The sequence below is a fragment of the Quercus suber genome, unplaced genomic scaffold (assembly GCF_002906115.3).
Source record: "Quercus suber isolate HL8 unplaced genomic scaffold, Cork oak 2.0 scaffold_80, whole genome shotgun sequence".
Lineage (NCBI taxonomy): Eukaryota > Viridiplantae > Streptophyta > Magnoliopsida > Fagales > Fagaceae > Quercus > Quercus suber.
Window position 1 is genome coordinate 236,829 of NW_027069545.1, and position 25,674 is coordinate 262,502.

The window sequence follows — 25,674 nt, forward strand, 5'->3', positions numbered from 1 at the left end:
GCTGATCCTTGACCCCTGTTGTCGTGGAGCATGGACACTCTCTTGTTGTTCCTCCTCACTTTGATGGGAATAACTATGCTTATTGGAAAGTAAGGATGAAAGCATTCCTGAAATCCATTGATGAGAGAGTTTGGAATTCCGTTGAATACGGATGGGAGAAGCCTACTACTCCTGTGAGTGAGTGGCAAACTTCTGAAAAAGAAGCAGCAGGCTTCAATAGCAAAGCTATGAATACCATATTCAATGCTGTTTCTATGGAGGAATTTAAGAGGATCTCTAATGTTGAGGTTACTCATACTGCTTGGAAAATCCTCCAAACTGTGCATGAAGGCACAAAGGCAGTTAAGATAAATAAACTGCAGCAATTAACTTCTAGGTTTGAGAGCATTAGGATGTCTGATGATGAATCCTTTGATGAATTTTATGCCAAACTGAATGATATTGTTAATTCTGCTTTTAATTTGGGTGAAATCTATGATCAACCTAAAATTGTTAGGAAGATACTTAGATCTTTAACTGAAGACTTTAGACCCAAAGTGACTGCCATTACTGAAAGCAAGGATGTGGACTCCATCCCTGTTGATGAGCCTGTAGGATCTCTTCAGTCCTATGAGTCTGACTTACCCAAAACAAACAAATCCAAATCAATGGCTCTTAAGTCTGTTGATGATGTTGAGGCTGGTGGATTTGATGATGAGCTCTCTACTATAGAGATAGCTTACCTTGCCAAGAATTTTAGAAACTTTTCTGAGAAATACAAATAGAAGAGCAAGAGGTACAAACACTACTGAAACTAGAAACTTTAGGAAGAATGATCCCACTAAGGTTAATAACTTTGAAAAACCTAGAGAAAAAGTAGGTCAATCTTCAAACAATTCTTTGGGTGCTCAGTGTTTTGGTTGTCAAGGGTATGGTCATGTTAAATCTGAATGTCCTACATTCTTGAGAAATAAGGGTAAAGTTATGGCTATAACCCTTAGTGATAATGAGGTTTCTGATGATGAGTCTAAATGTGACGAGGATGGAAACTTCATTGTTTTCACTGTTACTGCAGTAGTCAATGAAAGCATATATGTTGAGGAGAACCCTTCTGATGGGGAACTCTCTGAGGATGCAGATCTTCAAGAGGATTATAATAAACTTTGCAAAGTTGCTGCAAAGGATGCTATGAATGTTGAACTTGGCCTGAAGAAAATTGATTCTCTTGAGCTTGAAAAGAAAAATTTGCTTATTAAATTATTTGATGCTAATGATCTTTTGAACCATGTGAAATATGAGAACATGCTTTTACTTGATAAAGTTAAAACTTTAGAACATGATTTATCTGTTGCTAGAACTGCTAGTTCTAAACTTGATCACATGCTGAATGTTCAAAAGTATCCTTCTGATAAATCTGGGATAGGATATGTTGAAAGCATCTTTGTGTCTACTCCACATTCCACGAACTTTGTTCTTTCATCTTCTTCTGAACCTTCTGTGAGTAAGGTTGTGAGTGAAACTATCAAACCACCTGTGAGTGAGGTAGTCAAACCTGTAGAAGTTTCACCTCCTAAGAAGACTAGGGTTGATCTGAGAGAAACTAAACCTACCATTTCTACGGACAAGATGCATGGTAAACCTGTTTGGGTTTGTCATTATTGTGGAAAGTCTGGACACATTCGTCCTAACTATTACAAGTTTCAAGCTGCTAAGAGAGTAACTAAACCAAAGGTGCCTGTGCTTCAAGCACAAGATCCTATGGCACTTATTGGTGAATTGGTAAAGGCTTTGAACCTTTATTCCAATTCTGGAGTTGGAAATCATGCGAATGTGAATAAGAACTCCAATGCTCATAGTGCATCTAAAAGGTTTTGGATGTAAAAGACTCGACCTAATTGAGTCTTTCTGACATGGTCCTTGTACTTCATTGCTCATTCCTCTGTGACCATTGTTCTTTGTTTTTTTTTTGTCTCTTTTGTTTTGTTTCTAGGATTTGCATTGCATTACATTCATGCATTTCATTCTAGGATTCATTTTGTTTTCTCTTAAATAATAATAAAAAAAATAAAAAAAAAATAAAAGGAAAAGGAGAAAGCAAAAATGTGTTTGACATTGTTTTCTTGGTTTTTGAAAACAAGGTTGGTCAATTTATTTACACATATCATGTCCTATGTACCTTGTTTAGTTTTGATGAGCTTATTTATTGCACTTGACTAGTTGAAGCTTTGTGGTGCATGTTGTGTGGGAAAGATGTGTATGGTTTTTAATCATTTTGTCTTGATCTTGAAGTCACATGTTATTTGACTGTTGGATTTGATTCTTTTAAGAAATGCATAAATAACCATCTCACCACTGTTCACTAACCAATCATGAATACCTTAGTGCATATCATAAGATTCTGTGCTCGAGAAAGTGTAGCACATGCACAAAAAGAACATAAGGTGTTGCCTCGGCTTAATTGCTTAATGATAAAATTGGTGTGTACTATTAGGCTTGATGCCATCTCACATAAATAAAATTGGTGTGTACTATTAGGCTTGATGCCATCTCACAAACAAAAAAAAAATGAGGCAAAAATACAAGAAACTTACATGATTGCAAGTTTTTGTTCTAGGAGATGTGGGAGTTATAGGATGTAACTCTTTAGGTGATAGTCTCTTTTAAATTCTATGTGATGGATTATGTAAACTTTGTGATTGATTGCTATTCACATATCACCTCACATGTTTCTCAAAGTTTTTGCTAGTTGCACACACTACACAAGTTACTCTTTGTTAAACTTTGTACGTGTTATTGTGTGTGTTTTTGGTCTGACCAACCAAGTTTGAAAATACTTTTAGAATTATGCAAAACATTTTTTTTGCTTGAGAATTTAAAAAGAGAATGGCTGTTATTTTCTTTGGAGAAACTGGGATTAAATTTGAGTTTTTGAAAAATCATTTCATCTCATACTTATGCATTTTGTTTTCATAATTTAATGCTTTGAGGAATTGTTTTTCAAAATAAGGTTTGTGTTTTTCAAAACTATGTTTTTTTCTCAAAATTTTTGTGAGCCTCTGCCCAATTCGATCGATCCATTCTGATTTTCGATCGATCGAAAAAGTACTTTAATTTGTTTAAAAATGACTGTCTCATTCGATCGATCGAATGTATTTTTTGATCAATCGAAAGTCGCGAATCAGGTTTTTAAAAACACTGTTCTTGACCTTTCAAACACTTTTCAAAAGTTTTTTTTCAAACTTTCTTTCTCTCTCCGACGAGGCAAGGCTCCACAGTCAATTTTTTGTCGTTTTCCTCCGAATCTTTTGCAAAATTTCTCTTTCCTCAAGCCGGTAAGTCTGTTTTGTCCTTCCTTTTTGAGTTTATTTACATATTTCATGCATTTTTCATGCATTTATGCTCAAAATTTCGGACCCTTTACTTTTTGGGATTTTTGTTGATTTAAGCCTTATTATGTGTAATTGATCAATGGGTTTTTGTGGGGACATGCTATAAACATGATCTTAATGGTTTAATTTGATCAATTTTGGGTTTTGTGAGAAATTGAAAATTCTAGGGTTTGTAATTGATTCGAATTGGGAATTTTTGTTCAATTGGGTTTAATTGATGAAATTGGCTTGTTGTTTTGATGAAATTGGTTATTCTAATCTGTTTTCAACACTGTGGGATGATCTATTTATCAATTTGTTTCAAAATTATCAAGTGGTTTTTCAAATTTTTTAGGGTTTTTGTTAGAAACTCTATGTTCAAGCCAATTTTGTGAAATTGAACCTAATTCGAACTGTGGTTACTGCATTAGTTTATGCATCACAACATTGTTATTGTTCATGCATCATATAGATTTTTATTTGTTTTTATTGTGCTAACTTTTAGTCTGCCCTTGGTTTTGTTTTATTCTGTTCTTTTGGTTTTCTCTTTGTGTCTCTGTCTTTTCCATAGCATCATGCCTAGGAAGACTAGAGCCTGTAGGACTATTCCCTCATCTTCTCCATCCCCTCCTTCTTTTGACCGTGAGAGGTTTCCAAGTGAGAAAAACCAAGAGCTGTTTGAGAAGCTAAACCTTAAGAGAAAGATTTGGGCTGAGCGTTCTGTTCTCTTAGATGAACTTGATCCTGCAATTAGGGCAAACTTTGAGCGTCGGGGCTGGTTACCCTTGGTGGATATTTCTGATCCTCCTCCACCTTCTGCCTTGATTAGAGAGTTCTTTTTGAACATCTCTATCCGCATCTATGATTCCAACACTTTGGTAAAGAGTTGGATACGAGGCGTAGAGTACACCATTACTCCTCGGGTAGTGGCTGATGCTCTAGGGGTACCCTTGGTCCAGAATCCTGTCTATCCTTATGATGAGTCTCCCGAGTTGAGTGTCGTCTTGTCTTACATCACTGGGACTTCTGTCCAGTGGGGTTCTGATCCTAGGATCACTTCTGCTAAGCTTTCTGGGTTGCACTATTTGTTCTTTAGGATAGCTTGTCATTCTATCTGACCCATCTCTCATGTTCACATAATTCCTCTTGAGAGTTGTGTGTTTTTGTACGCCCTGGTTACTGATGTTCCTATTAGTTTTCCTCATCTCTTTCTTCGTTCATTGAACGATGTTTATAGGAGTTCATCTACTGCTCATGCTCTTGTGCATCCTATTTTTATTCATAGGATTTTGCTTTATCTTGATCTTAGTGGTTTTCCTTCCTCTGAGCCTGTTCATGTGATAGCTCCCATAGGTGCATCTTTTCTTAGACAGAAGGCCGCTCATCTTTGAGCTGGTTCTAAACACTCTAGGTCTGAGCCGTCTAGTAGCACACCTCCTCCTCCTTCTTCTTCTACAGGTCTTGCTGGTAAGGATGTCCCTGATCTAGTTGGTGATGATGCTGCTGCTGCTGATGTTCCTCCACCTCCTTCGACCGACTTTGATGTTCGTCGTACTCTGGAAACTGTCATGACCGTTCAGGAGGCTCATGGTCACATTTTGGTGGACTTACTAGATGAGATTCGTGCTCTGCGAGCCAACTTTGCCCGTCTTCATTCACCCTCACCTCCACCTTTTGATGGCGACTTGTGATTGCCCTTTGGCATTCCGTCACAAAATGGAGGAGTGGAGTTTTTGACTTGTAGAGGAGATTTTGTAGTTAGGGGGAGATTTTCTGTTTTTTGAGGAGCTTGTGGAGTTTTTAGATTGTATCTAGGTGCTTCACTTTCTATATCATTTTTTGGGGATATTCATGTTAGGGGGAGTAACATTGATTGATATACATGTTATATTCATTGATTCTTGTTGCTCTGTGATTCACTGCTTATTGATTTATATTTATGAGTTGTTCATTCATATATGTCTTTATTCTGTGTTGTGTGAATCTTACAAGAATGTTATACCTGTTGTTTTACTATTTTCTGTCACACATGCATTTATGCGTTTGTTGAGTATTTCAGGAAGATACAAGTTGATTCAACAAAACTGCTGTCTACACTTGCAACCAATGAATAGTAGTTGGGGTTGAATTTGAGTTTATGAGCATTATTTTTGTAAAGGGCTTTTTACTTGTAAACTTTGAGATTTTAATTAGGGTTTTGTCACGGATTGCCAAAGGGAGAGTTTGTTAGGTTCTAAAGGTTTAGGAATTTATGTATTTAGAACTCTAATTTGTAATATTGGCAAACCATGATCAAAACAATATGTTAAGTCTTGTTAAAGTATGCTCAAAGTTGATTAATTGTTGTAAAGTTGGAATCGAGAGACTGTAGATGCATTGGGGCATTTCGGTCTGGCTTGATCGATCGAAAAATAGATTCGATCGATCGAAAGTCGACCAGATTGCATTTTCTGCAGTTTTTCCAACTCAGCCCTAACTCATTAAACGTTTAGGGTTTTATGTTTTTGCCCTAGGTATATAAGGAAAAACCCTAGCCACGTTTTGAGAGTTGCTCCAGTTGTATTGTTGCTCATACATTGCGGTTTTGTGTAAATCTCTTGTGAGATCTAGAGGAGCTTTCCTTTACACAAAGCTTAGCGTTTTCAAGATTGAGATTACTTCAACATCTTGATGATCAACTTGGTTGCTACCATTGAAGTTTAAAGAATATCAAGCGTGGGTGCTTGTAGCTGATTAAAGAATTCAAGAAAGAAGGAGTCTGTGGATTCAGAGCTCGCACGGGGTTGTGTCAGTAAGTTCTACTGGTAGGTAGCATTAGGAAGTCGAGCGGGGAGCTTGTAAGTTCTTTTGTATGAACTTCGATTCTTTCATAGTGGATTCAGGTTTGCCTTGAGGATAGGTGGGTAAAATCCTCCCCAGGCTTTTTACCGATTTGGTTTTCCTGGGTGATCATATCCTGTGTTATTTATTATTCCCCTGTTATATTTTCTTGATATGATTGTTTGATTGTTTTAACCTAGAATTGCTTAATTTAACTAAGTAACAACTTGGCTAATTAACTAAGCTACTCAATCTGGTTGTGTTTTAAGGGGTCTAAATTTTCCATCAGAATTTACGACATGCTAATTGGACTCATGGTTAGAGAGTTGGACGCAGTCATGCATTACATAACACTTGAAAGTATATATTTGCTTTCTACAACTTAACTTTTTAAGAGCTATAACATGAATTAACTTACAGTGTTCTTTCGGTACACCAATAGGACTCATGGTTAGAGAGTTAGACACAATTGTGTATTACATAATACTTATAAATATATCTTTGTTTTCTACAACTTAGCTTTTAAGAGTTGTAGTGATAAAAATGCAATGGTGTTATTAGTTGTCACACATTATTAAAAATAATTCTTATATTATTAACATAATTAATGTATTTGCTCTACTTCCATAAAAAAAAAAAAAAAGTATTTGCTCTATAGTCTTAATGTAGTTTTCTTTATATTTGTGCAGATATGAGATTGGTGGCGTGAAGACTTTCTTCTTTGCGCTATTTGAACACTTTTTTCTCTTCTTTTTTTTTGGTATTGTTATATGACATCTTTCTTCTCTTGTTATAATTGTGTTGTGAACAAGGCATCTTTCTTCTCTTGTTATAATTGTGTTGTGAACAACTTACTTGTATAGATGGTTTAATATTATAATTGACTTTTATTTACTTTTGGATTGTTTGGATAGTTTGAATATTAATATGTTGAAAATGAACTTGTTACTGAAATGTGATGGCAAGTTAATGTAATGAAGAAAAATAATATTAGAAAATAATTAAATTTTTATAATAAAAAAATTGGGCGAAATTGTTTTCATCACCCCTAGGTTGCAATAAAAAAATTTTAAAATAAAAAAAAAACAATTGGTGACGAAATGTTTTGTTGCCTAATAGGCTAAACCAAAAAATAATGGTAAAAAGAAATTGCAATGTAATATTTCATCGCCAAAAAGTCAAACTATGAAAATAAACAGTAATTGGTGACAAAGAAATTCATCACCTAATCTATTGAATCAAGAAAAAAAAAATGGTGATGAAACATTTCGTTGCCTGATATTAGGCAACAAAATTATTTCATCGGCTATACATTATTCTATAAAAATAATCTAACGTTTTGGTGACAAAAGTTTCATCCCCATGACAATTGGCGACAGGGATTACGCAATGAAAGATAGCCATATGTCTTAGGTGACAAAAGTACGAGATTTTAGTGACAAAAATTCCTGTCACTATGGGCCCAATACAAATTGGCATTGAATTTTTTTCCCTTTCTTTTTCTAGAAAATTTAAAAAACACATTTGCCCACTTTCAAATTTTCTTTTCCATGGCTCTCTCTCTCTCTCTCTCTCAAGTATAACTTTAAGCTTTTTTGTTTTCACTTAGTATAATAAAAATAATCAAAATTTTATTTTGATTATTAACACTTTACATTTGATAAATTTGAATATGGATGTTATAAATATATTTTCACTTAGTTTATTTAGCTAGTTTTGTTAAATATTGAAGCATAAATGATAATTAAAGTAGTCATTAGTTGCAAATATTTCAATTTTATTATAAATATATATCATTTATATATGTATATTTATAATTTCTTTTATAAATATACATATATAAATGATGTGAGCACTGTTATCACAATTGAGAACTTTGCAGCTTTTGAACTCCCTCTTCCTAGCTTATTTGATACCCAGACACTATATTCTCAATCAAACATTGGTACAAGAATGAGTCCATGACATTCATAAATATGTCCAAATCTTTAAGAAAATTTTATTTCTAATACCTCTTAAAGTCCAAATAATGTGTAAAACACTAATGAATGTTTAGACCCCCAAAAATAAAATTACCAACACAAGCTTATAATCAAACAATATATGTGCAGAAAATGAAATATAAGCTATATCCAAATTGGTAACACACTCTAAACCATAATTAATAACCAACACAACAGTAATTAAAAGGTAAAGAGAAATGGAAGAAAGATGCAAACACAAAGATAACACGGCAATGAGTTATTGAAGAGGAAACCGAAGTACTCGCTGTAAAACCTCTCCGCCGCCCTTCAAGCAGTCAATAATCCACTAGAGAATGAAGATGGGTTACATGAATAGCATAAGGCCCTCCAAGCCTAATCTACCCAGTATACATAAGCCTTCCAAGCTTCTTGCTCCAACAGAGTTATGATGAACCTTATCTTCTCTAGCTTACCGGATCTCGCAATCGCTCATTGCATCAACCAAAATGAATTGGTCCCTTTTGAACTGCTTCCTAAGAACCAAAATACCTTCTCACTAATATGGGTATGGCGAAATAAGGATTTGGCTAAATGTACCTCTCAAGGATATGTCAATGGAGAGGGTGAGAGTAGAGAAATTTGGAGAATCAAAGGATGAAGACTGTGAATGAGTCAATCTTGTTTTTCTCTAGGGTTTCTCTCTCAAAATTCTCTTTGGACCCTCTAAACATTTCGTGGGTATAAGGGTATTTATATTATGGTGTATGAGGAATGTGAAAGGTTAGTTTTCAACAACAGGGTATTCTGGGGACTCAGGTTCGTGACTGGAACAAGTCCCGAGTTTGAGTCGCGAGCTAACTGTTGGCTAGATTGGAAGTTTTGTCCTGTAGTGCTCCAGCTGTCGTGACCCTTCAGCTTCTCCTGCATGCTTCACATGTGTGCCATTCTAGCGACTTGCCAGTCGCAAGCTAGTCGCGAGAATCCCTTGAATTACACACTTCTTAAGATTTCTTCACACACTACCCTTACATAATTCCCTCCTAAATACAGGGTATCTAATTGCTAAATTACAAGAAAATTTGGTATGGAATAAAGCCAATACATGATTGAATAAATTCAACCTTACAATCTTATTCAACATCATATATTCAAAAACTCTATGAGTATTAGAGCGGGTGCACTTGCTGTGGTTTAATTACCTAATTGTGATCCTAAACCCCTTAGCTATGGATGAAGCTATGGAAAAGGCTATGTTGGATTGTGGTTTAAATGTTTATGATAATGACTCAATGAGTATGTTTGAAGATTGTCCTAACCATGAACTCTTAGAATGTTTATTCACATGTTGAAATATTTTGAAAATGAGAATCATATCCTACACAATAGTCTATGTGTGTTGAATTCTTTAATTAAGAAGTATAAAAGAAGGAATAGAATATTGTGTGATAAGGTTGATAATCTTAAAACGAAAATTCAATCTAACAAGAGTGTGGACAATGAAGACAATTTTCTATTTGAAGGTCAAGAGTGCTTGTCCCATGCTTGCTTGTTTGTGCACAATTCTTTGAAAGTATTTAATTTATGTTTATTGTATCTTGATTGTGGTTGCTTTTGCCATGTGACGGGAGATAAATCATTGTTTAAGTCACTCAAAGAGAAGGACAGTGACTATATGACATTTGGAGATGGAAGTCATGCTCAAGTTCTTGGCAAAGGGACTGTTGAGATACCAAGATTACCTCTATTGAAGGATGTCTTATACATTAAAGGGCTTAAGGCAAATTTCTTAAGCATCACTCAAATATGTGATGAGGACTTCCTTGTCCAATTCTCAAAGAAGAGGTGTGTAATCATTGAGGAAGAAGGGATTCAAGTCTTGGAGGGAAATAGGACTACCGAAATGCTCGTATCGACATGTTGGAACTATGGCATCAAAGACTTGGGCATGCAAATTTCAAATAAGTGGCTAAAGTATCTAAACTTGAAGCTGTTGAGGGACTTCCAAAATTTGGAAATGTGGAGAAGACCATTTGTGGTGCATGTCAAATAAGGAAGCAAACAAAGGCAAATCATCACAAGGTGAATGTGATCGCTACTTCACATTGTTTAGAGCTTCTTCATGTTGATCTAATGGAGCCCACAAGAACTAAAAGTTTAGGAGAAAAAAGGTACATCATGTTCATTGTTGATGATTTCTCAAGATACACTTGGGTGGAGTTTCTTAGAGAAAAATCAAAAGCATGTGAGAAACTGGAAATTCTAGGCAAGAGACTTCAAAATGAGAAAAGGGCTTCAATTGTTAGGATAAGGAGTGATCATGGCAAGGAGTTTGAGAATGCAAGATTTGCGTATTTTAATGAGAAGAATGGGATCAAAAAGGAATTTTCAGCCCCTAAAACTCCTCAACAAAATGGGGTGGTAGAGAGGAAAAATCGAGTGATTCAAGAAATGGCAAGAGTTATGCTACTCAACAAGCGAATTCCTCAAAAGTTTTAGGGAGAAGTTGTGAACACTTCATGCCACATTGGTAATAGAATATTTTTCCGAGCAGGAACAAAGAAGACCACATATGAAATTTGGAATGGAAAGAAGCCAAAAGTGAAGTACTTTTAAGTATTTGGAAGCAAGTGTTACATTCTAAATGATCGGGAGAACCTTGGAAAATTTGTTGCAAAAAGTGATAAAGGCATCTTCCTTGGGTATTCTACTACTAGCTGGGCATATAGAGTATTCAACAAAAGAACAAAAACAGTAATGGAGTTCATCAATGTGGAAATTGATGATGCTATAACAAACGTAGAGATTGATGATGATGGAGAAGGACCAAGCTCCAAAGGACCCACTGTTGAGGTCGAAGCCCAAGATATTGAAGAAGAGGGACTAACACCAAAAAAGGAAATGACTCCCATGAATTCAAGAATGGAAACAAGGTCAATGTCTAGAACATCATGTCCTCTCACTCCTCCAGAATTTCATCATTCTATCTCCCGGAATGATGAAGTGTCCACCACAAAGAAGCCATCGTCAAGATTGGTTAAAAACCATCCAGATAGTAACATCGTTAGGTCTCTAGATAAAGGTCTTCATCTTAGAGAGGGAAACATACTTCAGCCTAATCATGTAACATACCATTGCTACCTTGCCCAATTTGAGCCGAAAAAGGTAGAAGCTTTTCAAGATGAAAACTAGGTTGAGTCAATGCATGAAGAGCTTAATCAATTTGTAAGAAATGATGTATGGGAACTTCTTCCTAAGCCTGAAAACGTTCATGTCATTGGCACCAAATGGATCTTCAAGAACGAGACCGATGAAGATGGAGAGATTATGCGGAATAAGTATCGGTTAGTAGCTCAATGATACACTCAAGTGGAAGGAGTAGATTTTGAAGAATCCTTTGCTCCCGTAGCAAGGCTTGAGTCTATCTGCATTCTTATGTTAATTGCATGCACTATGAACTTCAAACTCTATCAAGTGGATGTGAAATGTGCATTTCTGAATGGATACCTGAATGAAGAAGTGTTTGTTGAACAACTCAAAGGTTTCCAAGACCCTCACTTCCCTGATCATGTGTTGAGATTGAAGAAGACCCTCTGTGGCTTGAAACAAGCTCCTAGAGCTTGGTATGATCGGCTTACACATTACCTCTTGGATGGAGGATTCAAAAAAGGATATACCAACCAGAGGATATGCCGACCGAAGTCTGTTTGTCGAGAATGATGAGGACTACCTTCTCGTGGCTCAAGTATATGTTGATGATATAGTATTTGGAGCTACCACAGATGCTCGAGCTATAGAGTTCTTTAAAGAGATGAAGAAAGAGTTTGAGATGAGTATGGTGGGGGAGCTTGCATTTTTCTTGGGCCTTCAAGTCAAACAAAAGAAGGAGGGCATATTCATTTCACAAGAAAAATATGCTAGAAATATTGTCAAGAAGTTTGGATTAGATTCCAAAAAGCATGCCTCCACTCCCATGAGTTCATCTACAAAACTTAATCTTGATTCTTCCGGGGTAGAAGTAAGTCCAACTTTGTATAGGAGCATCATTGGGAGTTTACTCTATCTTACAGTTAGTAGACCGGATATTGCTTTTAGCGTGGGAGTTTGTGCTCGATATCAAGTTGCTTCAAAGGAATCCCACTTGACTATAGTGAAGCACATCATACGATATGTCAATGGCACTCCGAATTATGGCTCGTGGTACTCAAAGTATTCTAATGCTTGCCTCGCAAGTTATTTAGATGCAGATTGGGCTGGAAGTGTTGATGACTGAAAGAGTACCTCAGGTGGCTGTTTCTACCTTAGGAACAATCTTGTCTCTTGGAATAGCAAGAAAAAAAATTCAATGTCCCTCTCTACGGCAAAAGCAGAATGCATAGCTGTTGGAAGTTGCTACACACAACTTCTATGAATGAAGAAGTTACTTCATTACTATGGAATTTTTCAAGATACAATATGTGTATTTTGTGACAACACCAGTGCTATAAATCTCTCTAAGATTCTAGTTCAACATTCAAAGTCAAAGCACATAGAGATACGTTACCACTTCATCCGGGATTTGGTGGAAGATAAAGTTGTGTGTCTTGAATTCATACATACAGACAATCAAAAGGCGGACACCTTCACCAAACCTCTCGATGGTCCACAGTTTGAATCACTCCGAAAAGACCATCGGCGTTGGTACAATTCCTTGAATCTCATGTGTGTTGTGTGCTTTACTTATTTATCTTGATTTGATCTCACTTGTGTAGAGCACACACTTCTTTCATGGTTTCTTGTATAGCATGTTTTGACAAATTTTTGTTTGTTTTATTTGCTTGATTTGAATGTTATTTTTTATCAATCTTTACTTGTTTTTGTGTCAAAAATAAAAAACACATAAAAAATAGAAAATCCAAAAAGTTTGATCGGCATTATTGCGTTATGTCACACGAATGTTTTGCCTTGTACCTTCATACAAATGACTTTGTGCATTTACTAGTGTAGGGATAAGGGCCCAAAACTTCATATATTGGGCCTTGGGCCTTATCTGAGGATGTTGGCATGTCCGAAGAGAGATAAATAGAGTTGAGGAATTCTAGTTTAAAGTCTCATGAGTAAGAAATGAATAGAAGATGGTCTGAGGAGCAACTCCTCCTCAGCTATGGTTGATACGCCTCAAGCCTGAATTTCCACTGCAAGAATGCCCTCCATAGAAGCCCCAATGATGGAAGCATGCCTCAAAGACACACAAGAACAAAGGGGACTCAAAAATATCTAAGGAAAAGCTACTGCCGCCACATTAAATGCATTGCAGCTGCTTTTCTGGCTGCATTTATGTAGAGAAAACCCCTGAATAGTGTTTCCTTAGTCACCATAACTGACAAAGCGGTCAGAGGAGATGTCTGATGGAACCAGTACTCAAGTAGCAACCTAAACTATCAACAAGTGGAGGGTAAAGATTGCCTAAGAGGGACTATATAATAAAGAAAATCCTTATTGGAAAGGAAAGGGAAAAAAAGGAGAGAAAGAACACTGGAGCAACCAGAACTACACTTGTAATCAATTTCTTTGGTCTATGCAAACCTTTGCCTCCTCAAAAATACGTTCACACCATCTTACGTACTTTGTTCTTGCATGATCGTCTTTCAAACACTCCCTAGCCGTTGTTAGATTCACAAGGGCCTAGTTCTTGGATCCACTCTCTACAAATTTATTGTACTGGGCTCATTAACCCATAATCCCAGACATATTAGGCCTGGGCTGCAAACCATGCCCTTACAATTGGCACCGTCTGTAGGGAGAACTTATGTAATAGTGAGTACAATGGTCAGCTATGGTAGGATCAGGTCCACACAAAGCAAAGTCTCTAGGATCCAAGCAAGACAATCCTTTTGTCAACCTCGAATGGAGAGATGATAGTGAAGGGAGCGTGCACACCATGCATACTGGTAGGAGTCAACCTCGAGAAGGAAGCCACGTCTCCCACGCAAAGAGTAACAAGGCTATGCAGTTGGAAATTTACCAACTAAAGAAGGAACTGCGCCATGCACAATGAAGGTGGTATCCCTCTAACTCTGACGTTTCTTCTACTGACGAAAGGGACGTCAGTTACAGGCGAAGGTCCTGAACCCCGCCCAGTGAGACTTTCTCATACAAAGAAGAGCACCATCACGAACGAAGGATCAGAAGCCCATCTCACAAGGGTGTGGGAAACAATGCTATGAGCAAGGCCTTGGACCAGATCTCCAAGTCACCCTTCACACGCAAAATCGAGGGGGCTAGACTTCCTCGATGATTCACTCAACCCACCTTCACCATGTACAATAGTAAAACAGACCCCGTGGAGCATGTAAGCGAATTCAACCAAAGAATGGTTATCCATTTCAAGGACGAGACTTTGATGTGTAAGGTTTTCCCATCCAGCCTGGGACCTGTTGCCATAAGATGGTTTGACAGCCTAAGGGCGAATTTCGTAAGTTCCTTTAAAGAGCTCACTCAGTCATTCTGTTCCCGCTTCGTCACTTACAGCAAACCTCCTCGACCTTTGGCCTCCCTACTGTCTTTATGCATGCGAAAGGGAAAGAGTCTAAAAGCATATTCGAATAGATACTAGAAGATGTTCAATGAAATAGATGGTGACTTTGATGATGTAGCCATCAGTACATTCAAGCTTGGCCTCCTGGCCGAGCACAGTTTAAGGAAATCTCTGACTGGTAAACCTATTACTAGTGTGCGCCAGCTCATGGACTAGATTGATAAATACAAAAGGGTTGAGGAAGACCAGCAGCAAGGGAAAGGAAAGGAGAAGGTTATCCCTCAAGAGAGGAGGGATTTCAAGTCGGACCGATACAATAACAACCGGCCAATGAGGGACTTCGCTAGGCAGTCAGGATTTGCCAATCCTCAGGTGGTTAATGCTGTGTTTTGAGAGCCAATACATTAAGTTCTAGAGAAGATTAGGAATGAGCCATTCTTTAAATGGCCAAATAAATTGGCACGAAACCCTGAAAGATGCAACCATAACCTCTATTGCCAATACCACCAAGACCACAGACACACCATAGAAGACTGTAGATGTCTGTAGGACCACCTGGATCAGCTTAACCGTGAAGAAAAATTAAAGCAACTCTTGCACCACTCGAGTGGTCAAGGGAGCCAAGCAAACTCAGAATCCTGGAGAAATGAATCTTCGAGACCTCTTTTGGGAACGATAAACGTCATCTTTGCTGCTCTAGGAAGGACCGGCTCTTATTCTTCATGAGTGATGTTTGTGGCACAGCTATTCGCCGAGGATGCTAATCAAAAGCCAAAGAGGGCAAGACTGGAAATTCAGCTGGTCTTAGGCTTTTTGGACGAGGACAAAATCGGAACCATCCAACCCCACGATGATGCCTCGGTAATGACCCTTAGGATGGGCGGATATGACGTGAAGAGGGTGATGGTAGACCAAGGCAGTGGTGCCGAGATAATGTACCTAGACCTGTATAAGGGGCTGAACTTGAGACCCGAGGACTTAACAACCTACAACTCGTTCGAGGTGAGTTTTGATGGGAAGGTCGTCATCCCAAAATGCCAAATTAGACTACCCGTGCAGACCGACTTAGAAATAGTGAAGGTAGACTTCATCGTGGTGGACGCTTATTCACCCTATACAGCCATTGTGGCCAGACCTTGGCTTCATACCCATGGAGCCGTCTCCTCTACTCTATACCAGAAGGTGAAATACCCATCTGGGGGCCAAGTTAAGGAGATCCTGGGAAATCAGTCAGTGACAAGGCAATGCTTAGTGGCTACCATCTGACATCAACCCGAAGCCGAGTCATCGGCTCATGTCAAAGGTGGTTTATAGCAAGTAAAGGCTCTGGCGTTGTCTGTCGGTGGGTCGACCAAGGAGGCTAAATGTAAGGATCTGGTAAAAGTTGCTATCGTTGATGGTCCAAAGAAATTCTTTCAGATTAAGGCTCTGTTACCTCCCTTAGAGAAGGAAGAGTCGGTAGAGTTTCTTAGAAAAAAACGTGGACGTCTTCGCATAGAGCGCTTACGAAGCCCCTGGGGTGGATCCAAACTTCATCTACCATCATCTAAATGTTAGTTCATTCACCATTCCCAAGAGGCAATCTCCTTGGCGCTCGTCCAGAGACCACTCTGATGTTGTCAGAGATGAGGAGGAGAAACTAAAGCATGCGGGGGCTATCAAGGAGGTGTTCTACCCTGAATGGTTGGCCAATACTGTGGTGGTGAAGAAGAAGAGTGTCAAATGGCCAGTGTGCGTGGACTTCATGGATCTGAATAGGGCTTGCCCAAAGGATCCTTTTCCTATGCCCAAAATAGACCAGCTGGTGGACGCAACCGTAGGCCATCCCCGGGTGAGCTTCCTAGACGCCTTGCAAGGATACTGATGTGCATGAAATATATACAATAAAATACTCACATATCTACATATTTAGCTTTACTTTTATGTTATTTTGTGACTGATTATATAATCTCTTTGTGTTGCAAGTAATAAGGGTTTTACATGCAAAGTGGGGCTAGGCCAATTAAATCAAGCCAACTTACATCCAGCCAGGCATGAATATTAAATTTAAGTCCAATTGGAGTAAGGAATCAAAGGAAATTTGCACCAAATCCAAGTCCAATTCGGATTAGGATTCTAGCCTGCACATTAGTTAGTATTTTTGGCATAACTTTCGGCTCAGATGTCCAATCGAGATGATTCAAGTTGAGTTGGAAAGTTAACTTAAATGGCTACAACTTTGTAGTTCACTAGGAGCCCGAATTCTAAAGTTAAATGGGCCAACATAGTCGGCTAAGTAAAGCCTAAAAATCTGGGATTTTCTCCAAACGGGAATTCAACTTGTAATAGGATTCCTTAACCTATTTAAAGTCTTTTTAGGGCAAAACTTAAAGAGGCGAGTGCTAGGGCTGAGGGCTGAATGTATAGAGAGCTGCGGCTACTTCTTGCATGACTGTTAGTTTTAATTATTTTTCTAGTTTAATGTTTAGTATTTTATTTTTGTGTTTTATTTCAATTACTATGAGTAGCTAAATTTATAATTAGGGTTGAGGATGAAACCTTGTTAAGGATTATCAGTAATATTTATATGATTTAATTTTTCCACAATAGTTGTTCTTTAATGATTTAAATTGTTCTTGCTTCATATCAATTGACTAAGATGGGATTCTAGATATGAGTTCAATTATGTTTTTCTCATGATTTAGGATTTGTCTTAATTAATTGAATGCTTGGTTTATTAATTCTTGATTATAAAATTGGATATCGTTTGTGATTTGTCTGTCAATGGATACAAGTTATGATTTGATTTTTAGAATTGGATATATCTTATGATTTGTTTGGCTATGGATACAATTGATGATTTGGTTTTATACTTAAGAAGTGAAGAAGAACATGCTTTTGATTTTTAAAATAAGGATTTTAATGAGGATATTTTCCATGATAGCAAGATTGATTTCTAGATTATCATGTAGTGAGTTGGGAAAAATTAATGATCATAAATATATGCTGATATAACTTACAAGGTGGATTCCAAAACCTTAATTCCTTTCCCTTGATTGTTTACATCTTTTTATTACTTTATATCTTTTGCTTAGTTTAACTATTTACTTAATTTTATTATTTTCTTAGTTTATTTAATTTCAAAACAACCAATTTTTATTAAACTAGATTAGGATTAATTTGGTTAAGGTTTAATTAATTTTCCTGCGCTCATTTAAGTCCCTGTGGGTTCGACCTCGTTCTTGTCAAACTATACTTCAGTACGGTTCGTACACTTGCGAGTATTTTAAAATTTCACAAGAAGTTTTTGGCGCCGTTGCCGGGGACTTGGTTAGGAAAATAAATTAAGTCTTAATTGAATTTTTCCTTCTACTAGTTGCAGTTAATTTTTTTTAAATTAAAAAAAAAAATTATTTCTTTATGCTTGGTGTATGAGAACTTGGATACGTGATAAAGAAAATCATCTTGTTAGTTTTGATTATTCATCCAGAATGGGAGAAACAGGAGATGATTCAAAAACCCTTAGGGAGTTGTTCTCACCCATAACCACCAACCCTCCATCTTGCATAGTATTGCCTGCAACCACTGCTGCACATTTTGAGTTGAAACCACAGATAATCCACCTTCTTCCTACTTTTCATGGATTGGATAGAGAAGACCCTTATATGCATGTAAAGGATTTTCTTGAGATTTGTGCTACCTGTAAGTTCCAGAATTTCACTGATGACTCTATTCGCTTGTGTTTATTCCCTTTTTCCTTGAAGGATAAGGCAAAAGCACGGCTTAATTCTTTGTCACCTGGATCTATCACTTCATGGGAACTATTGGTTACAAAATTCCTCTCTAAAATTTTCCCAATGGCCAAGACCAATGCCTTGAGGAGAGAAATTGTAGATTTTTATCAGGATGAACAAGAGAAATTTTATGGGAGTTGGGAGAGATTTATGGACTTGATCTTAAAGTGTCCTCATCATGGTTTTGAAACATGGAGACTAGTACAATATTTTTATAATGGTTTGACTCAGACAAATCGTAACATGATTGAGTCCATGAATGGTGGTGGATTTTTGAGTCCTGTAGATGATGAGGCATACAAATTTCTTGAGAATTTTTCTGAAAGTTCACAACAATGGGATTTTTCCAACCGTAAAGAGAGATCTACCCCTGCAATTAAGAAAGGAGGATTGTATGAAGTCAATGAAGATTTAGACATAAAAGCTAGGTTGGACAATCTCACTCGTAAGGTTGAGGCTTTAGCTTTAGGTAGAGGGATGAATTCTATCAATCAAGTTCAAAGTAAATCATGTTCTATTTGTGCAAGTCCTATGCATACAACACGAATGTGTCCTTCTGCAGTTGGGTACCCTGATTTTTATACTAAGCAAGCAAATGCACTGAACAATTATGGAAAACCATTTGCTAGTCCATTTTCAGAGACATGCAATCCAAATTGGAGGAGCCATCCTAATTTCTCATGGAGGCAAAATTAGCCTCCCACAAATGTAGATGGACAACAAGTGCATCAACAAAGTCAATTTCGTCCACCTACTCAAGTATATCCTCCCATTCCTTAATCAACACCTCAGTTTGTAGCACCACTAAGACAACAACCATCTTTGGAGGAGTCTCTCAAAACTTTCATGCAATCAACGAGCCAAGCCATTCAAGAGATAAAAAGTTCCACCCATTTGAATACTCAAGCTATTTCAAAGTTGGAAAATCAAGTTGGCCAATTAGCAATCCAAGTTGGAGAGAGAAAAAGGAAAGTTTCCTAGTCAACCCATACCTAACCCAAAAGGACAGTATGCCATCAATGGTTCTTCTAGTTCTACTTATGGACAAGAACATGTTCAGTTTATTACTACCCTTAGGTCTGGTAAGAAAGTTGATAATCAAGTGAAAATGCTAGAAGTGGAGGATGATGAAAATATTGTGTTAAAGGAAAAAGGAATTCACAATTCACAGGATGATCATAAAGAAAAGAAGGGCAACTCAACCTCAATTCCAATTCAGGATCTTAGTTCTCCCCTTGATAGGAGATTTGTTCCTAAAGCTCCATTCCCTCAAAGTTTAATCAGTCCTCAGAAAAGTGCACAATTTGGAGATATTTTAGAGGTTTTTAAGCAAGTGCAAATTAATATTCCATTTCTTTATGCAATTTAGCAAGTTCCTACTTATGCTAAGCTTCTAAAAGATCTTGTGACAATGAAAAGAAAGACAAATGTCCCTAAAAAGGCATTTTTGACAGAGCAAGTCAGTTTAATCATTTTGAATAAATATCCAGTGAAATGTAAGGACTCTGGATCTCTTACAATTTCATGCAAGATTGGGGACCATCTCATTGAGTGAGCTTTGCTAGATTTGGGGGCAAGTGTGAACCTAATGCCATATTCAGTTTATTTACAGCTAGGTTTGGGGGATTTGAAACCCACAACCATGACACTTCAATTAGCTGATAGGTCTGTGAAGATCCCTAGAGGTATTGTTGAGGATGTGCTGATTAAGGTGGATGCATTCTATTTTCCTGTTGATTTTGTTGTGTTAGACACTGAGCCTGCTCTGAATGCCAGTGCACAAATCCATGTCATTTTGGGTCGCCTTTTCTTAGCTACATCCAATGCTTTGATCAATTGTCGGGGTGGTGTAATGAAAAATCTCTTTTGGGAATATGACTGTTGAGCTTAATATCTTTGACATAAGTAAGCAAGACCTAGACAATGAGGATATATGTGAGGTTAACATGATTAGAAGCCTAGTCCATGATACTTTCCTACAATCAAGTTGTGAGGATCCCCTAAAGGCTTGCTTAACCCATGTTGATTGCAATTTGGATACTGAAAAATCAATTGAGGAGGTCAATGCATTGTTAAATTTTGTTCCTCTCTTAAGTATTGATAACTGGCAGCCAAAAGTGGTCCCTTTTCCACTTTCTTCATCCCCATTCCTATCTATTGTAGAACCACCATAGTGGGATGACTTTTGGGAACACCAATTGATAAGTATACTTCAAGAGCATAAGGAAGCTATAGGTTATTGTTGATATTAAGGGTATTAGTGCTTCTGTGGTTTTGCAAAGAATTCACTTGGAAGACACTGCAAAAGCTTCTCAACATGTTTTTGACCCAAGTAAGTTACAATCTCATTGAACTAGTCCATTCATAATATACATTATTTATCTCCATGGTGTTGTTGAGGTTTGGATGGTCTTGTTTATCAGGATTGATCTCCAATTGTGTTAAATCTTTTTGCCAAAAAAAAAAAATCTTTTTTCATGTTTATTTTCTACTTCTAGATTAGACTTTGTGTTTATTTTCTTGTTTAGTTTTATTTTCTTTTGTTCTAGCTGATATTTGACAGAAATTACAATTTATAACAATCAGCTTGATCAAGGTACGTCTCCTCCTTCTCCTTACCTTACTTGTTTCTACTTGGTTCTCATGTTGCATATTAATCTTCTGCTCTCTTTTCATTCAAGACATATATTTGAAAGTATCATTTTTAACATTGAGGACAATGTTTGGTTTAGGTTTGGGGGGGATGTATATAGATTTCTACCTTTTCATTTTGTAATGTTTAGTATTAAAAAAAAAAAAAAATTCTTTTGCCTAGCTTGAGGTTTATGTTTTGAGTTCGTGATACTACTCTTGCTTAAAGAATTTCATTGCTTTCATGCTCAATTCATTGCACATGCACGTAGCCACTCAAACACAACTTGTTGTTGAAGGATAAAAGTGATTAGAAAATCTTGATGATAACAATGTGGAGACTGTAACCTTGTGAGTTTTGTGCCAATCATAATTTTTGGAGGGTTATTTATTGTTTCTAATCTTAATGTTCATTTGGAAGTGCGTAACATATTTCCCTTGTTGTAGTCTCATTGTTCTTTCTTTTGACCAAGAAAAAAAATATATGATTTTATGCCACACTTGAATTTTTGAAGTCATTGATGTTGAATGAACTATACTAGTCATTGAGAGATGAGATTAGGCCATTTTTGTCTACTTTGAGCCATATATGTGTTTTTTTTTTTTTTTATATACATTATCGCTAGTCACCCCGTTGAGCCTTTTAATTAGTCTTTCTTTCTTAAAACCCTTATCCATAGTGTTTCAAGATGTAATTTGATCAGTTTGTTTCAATGTGGTGGTTTGTGCGAGAATTCAAAGAAGAAAGAAAGAAAAAATAATAATTGAAAAAAAAAAGAGAAAAAAAAAAGTGTCAAAAAGAAGAAAATAAAAAGGGTTCTCATCAAATTTTGAGAAGTGAAATGTAAGGAAGGAGTACTACTTTAAAGAAGAAGAGGTGAAAAAAAAAAATATATATTGAATGGAAATTCCAAAAAGAGTTGACATTCTGACAAATCTTGAAAACATATCTTATTATTTACCTTCACCCATTTTTATTTCATTCCCTTTGCTTTTACCCTACATTACGTCCTAATAAAGTCCTTATTTGATCTTGAAGATTGTGTAGTTCAGATATTGATATGACTGAGAAGAAAAAGGTGTGGTATAAATTCTTTTTGGTATCCTTTCATGAGACTACTTGTTCTTTTTTGATTAAGCATTTTTCATGTGATCTATATATGAGATGTTTGATTTTGCTTACATTATTCCGCTCACATATATTATTGAGAGTGTTACACCCCATTTCAAAGTGATTTCATTTGTTGAGTGATAACACCAGGAAGATTTGAGTTGAATCATACTTTCAAATAGAGATTCAAGTCAAGTTTATTCTAAAACTAAGAGTATGTTTGGGTTGGCTACCACTATTCACTCACACTAAGTTTTGATGGCATGAGAAATTTCTTTAGCATTTGTAGTGTTTTTGAACTTGAACTAATCCTCTTTGCAAAAGGCAATTGAAAAAAAAAAAAAATTTTGTTTTGTTTATTTTAGTATTCATTTTTAGAATTTTGTGGATATATTCCCTACAAACCCTCACGAGACTACAACTCGTCCACTAGTGTAAGCTAGGGGTTTAAAGGCTTGTTGCATACGCTAAATGCAATCGAAAATTCTAGCGAAAGTGGATTAGTTAGGATTTTCTTTTTCTGTGTTTATAATTTCTTTGTTTTGCTTTGCTCTTTATCTGTTTTATTCGAGGACTAGCAAAATGTAGGTTTGGGGGTATTTGATGTGCATGAAATATATACAATAAAATACTCACATATCTACATATTTAGCTTTACTATTATATTATTTTGTGACTGATTATATAAAATCTTTGGGTTGCAGGTAATAAGGGCTTTACATGCAAAGTGGGGTTAGGTCAATTAAATCAAGCCAACTTACATCCAGCCAGGCATGAATATTAAATTTAAGTCCAATTGGAGTAAGGAATCAAAGGAAATTTGCACCAAATCCAAGTCCAATTCGGATTAGGATTCTAGCCTGCACATCAGTTAGTATTTTTGGCATAACTTTCGGCTCAAATGTTCAATCGAGATGATTCAAGTTGGGTTGGAAAGTTAACTTAAATGGCTACAACTTTGTAGTTCACTAGGAGCCCGAATTCTGAAGTTAAATGGGCCAAAATAGTCGGTTAAGTAAAGCCTAAAAATCTGGGATTTTCTCCAAACGGGAATTCAACTTGTAATAGGATTCCTTAACCTATTTAAAGTCTTTTTAGGGCAAAACTCAGAGAGGCGAGTGCTAAGGCCGAGGGCTGAATGTATAGAGAGCTGCGGCTACTTCTTGCATGACTATTAGTTTTAATTATTTTTCTAGTTTAATGTTTAGTATTTTATTTTTGTGTTTTATTTCAATTACTATGAGTAGCTAAATTTATAATTAGGGTTGAGGATGAAACCTTGTTAAGGATTATCAGTAATATTTATATGATTTGATTTTTCCCACAATAGTTGTTCTTTAATGATTTAAATTGTTCTTACTTCATATCAATTGACTAAGATGGGATTCTAGATATGAGTTCAACCATGTTTTTCTCAAGATTTAGGATTTGTCTTAATTAATTGAATGCTTGGTTTATTAATTCTTGATTAAAAAATTGGATATCGTTTGTGATTTGTCTGTCAATGGACACAAATTATGATTTGATTTTTAGAATTGGATATATCTTGTGATTTGTTTGGCTACGGATACAATTAATGATTTGGTTTTACACTTAAGAAGCGAAGAAGAACATGCTTTTGATTTTTAAAATAAGAATTTTAATGAGGATATTTTCCATGATAGCAAGATTGATTTCTAGATTATCATGTAGTGAGTTGGGAAAAATTAATGATCATAAATATATGCTGATATGACTTACAAGGCGGATTCCAAAACCTTAATTCCTTTCCCTTGATTGTTTACATCTTTTTATTACTTTATATCTTTTGCTTAGTTTAACTATTTGCTTAATTTTATTATTTGCTTAGTTTATTTAATTTCAAAACAACCAATTTTTATTAAACTAGATTATGATTAATTTGGTTAAGGTTTAATTAATTTTTCTGCGCTCATTTAAGTCCCTATGGGTTCGACCTCGTTCTTGTCAAACTATACTTCGGTACGGTTCGTACACTTGCGAGTATTTTAAAATTTCACAACAAGTTTTTGGCCAATACTGTGGTGGTGAAGAAGAAGAGTGCCAAATGGCCAGTGTGCATGGACTTCACGGATCTGAATAGAGCTTGCCCAAAGGATCCTTTTCTTATGCCCAAAATAGACCAGCTGGTGGACGCAACCATAGGCCATCCCTAGATGAGCTTCCTAGACGTCTTGCAAGGATACCACCAAATACCACTGGCCCCAAACGATCAGGAAAAGACAGCTTTTGCCACCCCCATAGGAAATTATCACTACAAAGTGGTAAAAAGCAATGTGGTGTCCGAGCACTTGAGGGACCTCAAGAGCATCTTTGAAATTCTGAGGAAACCCAAGTTGCACCTTAACGCTTCCAAGTGTTCCTTTGGTGTGGGATCAGGCAAATTTCTGTACTACATGGTAACTCACAGGGGAATTGAAGTTAATCCCAACCAGATTAAAGCAATCAACAGCCTACAACCATCTCGGAATCCCAAGGAGATCCAGAAACTGATCGGAATGATTGCTGCCCAGAACCAATTTATTTCTCGGTCAGTGGATAGGTGCTAACCCTTTTTCCTGCTGGTGAATAAATAGAAAGGGTTTGACTAGACCGAGGAATGCGCTTTGGCTTCCAGCAGCTTAAGGATTATCTCTCTCGGCCTCTTATTATGTCCAGTCCCGAGGTTGACAAAGCCTTGTTTGCCTACATTGTCGTGACCTCTCACGTGGTAAGCTTGGTCCTGATACGAGTTGACAACGGCGCCCAAAAGCCAGTCTATTATGTAAGCATGTCATTACATAAGGTCGAGGTCTACTATCTGCTGCTAGAAAAATCCATTCTGGCAGTGGTACACGCCACACGCAATCTCCCCCATTACTTTCAAGCACACACGGTAATTGTATTAACTTAACTCCCGCTCAAAGCTCTACTCCGGAGCACTGATTATACGAGGAAGATTGCCATATAGGCCACCATACTGTGGGCCTTTGACATTAAGTACATACCTCACACTTCCGTCAAGGGCCAAGTCCTAATGGATCTGGTGGCCGAGTTCGCAAAATCCCCCTTTGAAGAAGAAACGAAAGCATAACACGTGGATGGAAAATTAGCTAGCATGATCTCCCAATAGGGCCCCTTATTCTAGGTAGTGCACGTTGACGGAGCAGTAAATCAGAAGGGTTCCAAAGTGGGGCTAATGCTAGTATCCCCCGAAGGGATCACCATCGAGAAGTCTCTTAGATTAGGATTCTTGGCCACTAACAACGAAGCTGAATATGAAGCTCTGCTGATGGGAATGGCCATGGTTCGAAGAATGGGAGGAAAGGCAATAAAGATATTCTCGGACTCCAGATTGGTCGTCGGCCAAGTGAAAGGGGAGTTCAAAGTGAGGGATGAGAGAATGCAGGGGTATTTGAGCCAGGTTAGACACCTACAGTCAGACTTCGAACCCTTCAACTTGTTACATATTCCTAGGAATGGAAACGCCCACGTCAATTCCCTCGCCAAACTTGCA

The 25,674-nt window shown here is 37.0% G+C and overlaps 3 protein-coding genes across 3 annotated transcripts; all 3 read left to right on the forward strand.

The window, feature by feature from the left end:
- Positions 1 to 11,780: 11,780 nt before the first annotated feature.
- Positions 11,781 to 12,401, forward strand: LOC111996164 (uncharacterized mitochondrial protein AtMg00810-like). Its single transcript, XM_024028115.1, has one exon. The coding sequence runs from the start codon at positions 11,781 to 11,783 to the stop codon at positions 12,399 to 12,401; it is 621 nt and encodes a 206-aa protein (XP_023883883.1).
- Positions 12,402 to 15,374: 2,973 nt separating this feature from the next.
- LOC111996163 (uncharacterized) lies at positions 15,375 to 15,911 on the forward strand. Its single transcript, XM_024028113.1, has one exon. It carries the CDS (start codon positions 15,375 to 15,377, stop codon positions 15,909 to 15,911), a length of 537 nt encoding a protein of 178 aa, XP_023883881.1.
- Positions 15,912 to 18,115: 2,204 nt separating this feature from the next.
- On the forward strand, positions 18,116 to 19,114 carry LOC111996162 (uncharacterized). The gene has a single exon (XM_065773808.1). The coding sequence runs from the start codon at positions 18,116 to 18,118 to the stop codon at positions 19,112 to 19,114; it is 999 nt and encodes a 332-aa protein (XP_065629880.1).
- Positions 19,115 to 25,674: the final 6,560 nt, after the last annotated feature.